Genomic DNA, 3,612 nt, shown 5'->3' with positions numbered 1-3,612 from the left:
CCTTGACACCAATAAGCCGAGAAAAGTCCATCTCACTTTCTCTGGACCAGCCACTTTTACAGGCAAACACATAAGGTGTAAAAGGTCCAGACAGAGTCATGCACGACTATCATATGCGGCATGTTTGGTCAGAAGGGCTGATGCTGTAGACTCTCAATTTCTTCCTATTTCTCTCCCAGCATGTTTTCAGGCCACCCTTTTTCCACCACCCACACTTTCCAATCAATATATTATTAACACTCATTATAGCCGCATGCATATTTATAGAGTGAAATTGGATAAGGGAAAAGAAATTGTCTGGGAGGAAAGAGTTATTTAAGGTCAGCTGTCTTAGTTTTAGCAACCAAAAAAAAAAACAGAAATGTTCAGCTTCTGCTTGTCCTTCATGCTCAGGTGTGCCCCTGCCCCGGATAGAGTGGTATAAGGACGCCGTCCCTCTCTCCAAACTGGCCAATCCTCGCTACAGAGTCAACACAGCCACCGGGCTGACAGTACGCAGGGTGCAGCCAGGAGACGGAGGAATATTCCAGTGCTTTGCTCGCAGCTCTGCAGGGGAGACTCAAGCGCACACAGAGCTCCTTGTCTCCAGTGAGTTTGCCTGCCACACTGTACACAGCGGAGCAAAATCCTGTAAATACACACAGCTGCATCAGTCTTGCGTTTGCTCCCAAGGCTTGCTCATTTTAGCTGACTTGTCACTCTCTTTATGCCACTTACTTTCTGGTGTTCATTTTTAAATGTTCCCCCATGTGTGTTCTTCACTCTTTGTATCATGTACTGGCTCCTATAGTTAGACATTTTATAAAGACTTCCATTAGCAGTGATTTTCAAAAAGCTTTTTGGACAACACATGCATTTTACTGCTGATTTTGCTGTTTATCTAGATAGTTATTCTATTTTTTTTTATGATTAGATAACATATCATGCAAAAAAACATTGGTGTAATACTTTCAAAAACCCAAAAGATACATCACTAAATATATTGTTATTGTTCACAGTTTTTAGATCTAGAAAATATTTAAAATAAATTAATATTCTCTTTATATTCAGTATTTTTGCACCTCCTTTCAAATAAACAGACCCTTTTCAGTGATTTAAATTGACAGTGTTTCATCTGTTGATCCTTTTATGTTCTATTGGGTTTCAGAATAACACACTGGGAGAGTTTTGTCTGATTGAAAGTCCTTATATGGATGGCTTCTATAATGCTGCTGTCATAATAAATGCAGGAACACGTTGTAGCAGGTGGTGAATAAAGCTTCCATTGATCAGTGAAGCAGCATTAGTGTTTAGATCACCACTTTCATCCCTGTTTTTTTCCCCATTCCTTTGACTTTGAGCGTCATCATTGTGCTTTCGATTATCACCTCCACCTCTCACGCTCCTCTGTTTTTTAGGTGTGGGCCCCATATTTAGATTCCCACCTTCTGACCAAACTGTAACTGAGGGAGACACGGTTGTGTTCGCCTGTGAGAACAGCGGAGCTCCCAAACCGGCTATTACCTGGAGGAAAGGTACAAAGCAGCGTGTGGACTGAGCACACTCTGAGCATGCTCACAAATGTGCTGGCACATCAAATTCACATATTGATTTCATGTTTTCTCACCCGTTCAGGTTTACAGATTGTCGCTAGCGGTTCTGTACAGGTTCCCAGATTCACACTGCTGCAGTCTGGTGGCTTGCAGATTAAACCAGTCAGTTTCCAGGATTCAGGACAGTTCACCTGCATCGCGTCCAACTCAGAGGGAAGCATCAATGCTACCGCTGCCCTCACCGTCTGGAGTAAGGCTTATTCATGCATGTATTAAACACATCTATGTACATTTCCTAAAACGACTTCAAGACATGGAACACCAGTTTATCCATAACTGTCCATTTGCATTAGAGCATGTTCATGAATAGTTGTGTTCATCAATGGACCTGAGAAAGGATTATTTAATGTGCCAAGCCTTGTAATTGTTATTCATTCATGCATTTGTTTTGGCAGCTTTAGTCCAACTCTGTTACCTTCAGATTCAGGGATGTTAGAAATGAACTTTTTAGCTGTGAGATGATTGTAAACGAAGTTAATCGATTTATCAAAAGACGCACAAAGGCAACCAGGTGTACCACACATGTACAATAGAATTAGAGCGAAATAAAAGGCTCTTTTTCTTTTATCTAATGCCATCATTCATTGGTGCACTTTGTTAAATCTGCTTGTTGTGAGATCACTTGTGTGTTGTATACCCTGCAGGCAATTTTAGATGATGAACACAATTATTTTCTAGTGTTTAATTATAGATGACACCACAAAGTTTTTTTTTTTTGTTCTTCCAACCTTTGTCATTCTGACTATGCTCCGTCTTCTTCTCTGTGGCTCTTCAGGACGCACGTTCCTCTCTGTGCCCCCAGCAGACCTGCGTGTGATTAAAGGAACCACTGCAGTTCTTGAATGCAACGCCACCCATGACTCCAGAATCAATATTAGGTACATGTCCGCCGGTGTGCCCCCTTAAAAACTGTCCCCTCTCTGCTCTAAAACATGTGTTCTCTGAAATACTCCAGCTTCAAGTGGGATCGTGGTGGTGTGCCAGTTCTTCCAAGCGGCGGTGGGCGTGTCTCTGTGCGCCAGGGCTCACTCTCTATTGGGCAGACTTGGTCAGGTGACATCGGGGACTACACCTGCACTGTGACATCACAGGCTGGCAATGACTCCCACACTGCACGCCTTGAAGTCATGTGAGTTCTTACAGTTCATTACTTCTTGTTCAAAAATGGGACTTTGTCCACTTTCTCAACTAGAAACTCAATATAAATCCAAAAAAATTCAGTTTCTTTAGAAAAGTTTGAGCGTTTGATCAGTCCTTCACAAACATTTTCTCTTACATCTTTCAACAGAGTTGTTTGACATTTTTGATGTCAATATTTTCATGATTTATTCACAGTGCTCCTCGCAATGCATACGTCTTTCTTTTATGCGCTATGCTTTCTGTTTCTCACAATCAAACAAAATCGTAATTTATGACGCTTCACACTTCATACAGAGAGAAAAAAAAAATATCAGTCGCTAGCGGACTGGCTCACTGAAATTACAGACATGAAGGATATCTTTTGGAAACAAGACTACTCTAAACGTGGTTCGGATGAAGTGGGAGAGGTAATTTGGCACATCAGAAAAAAGGAAAAGCAAAAAGAACAAAGGGAGAGCTCATATTCAGCTTCCGTCCTTCTGAATGTGTTTTATTTTGATCTTGTGTGCAAGGATCATTGATGGGATGGTGAGACTAGTACTTTAGTTCTGCACATCCCAGATCCTTGCCTGTTTTCCTTTTTTTTTTTGTACTCTTTCCTACTTTAGAGCATGTTGACAAGCTGGAATTTCACTTTAAGACCGACATCCTCAGCTGTAACCCACACAGCCTCATTACAGCTGGTGTGAGAGAACAGGGAGCAGCTAATAGTCACTTTGATAACACACTTATAAAATGCACCTCTTCTATTTATATAATTGTGAAGTGGCAGACAGAGACAGAACATGAGTCCACATCCTTGTGAATTATGAATAGAGTGGAGGTTAAACATGTCAGACTCTGGTGGAGGGGGGGGTACAGACCTGTCTTTACAGCTGTG

The 3,612-nt window shown here is 41.5% G+C and overlaps 1 protein-coding gene across 1 annotated transcript in view; it reads left to right on the top strand.

Annotated features, from left to right (window-relative positions):
- sdk1a (sidekick cell adhesion molecule 1a) overlaps positions 1-3,612 on the top strand; it is a 274,209-nt gene that overhangs the window by 185,156 nt on the left and 85,441 nt on the right. The window contains exons 10-14 of the mRNA XM_024259668.1: positions 394-588; positions 1,398-1,514; positions 1,615-1,782; positions 2,368-2,470; positions 2,548-2,721. Coding sequence (XP_024115436.1) covers positions 394-588; positions 1,398-1,514; positions 1,615-1,782; positions 2,368-2,470; positions 2,548-2,721 — 757 coding nt within the window. The remainder of the gene's footprint in view (positions 1-393; positions 589-1,397; positions 1,515-1,614; positions 1,783-2,367; positions 2,471-2,547; positions 2,722-3,612) is intronic.

This window comes from Oryzias melastigma, linkage group LG1 (genome assembly GCF_002922805.2).
Source record: "Oryzias melastigma strain HK-1 linkage group LG1, ASM292280v2, whole genome shotgun sequence".
Classification (NCBI taxonomy): domain Eukaryota; kingdom Metazoa; phylum Chordata; class Actinopteri; order Beloniformes; family Adrianichthyidae; genus Oryzias; species Oryzias melastigma.
The sequence above is the reverse complement of the archived record's forward strand: the minus strand, read 5'-3'. Positions and strand labels throughout refer to the sequence as shown.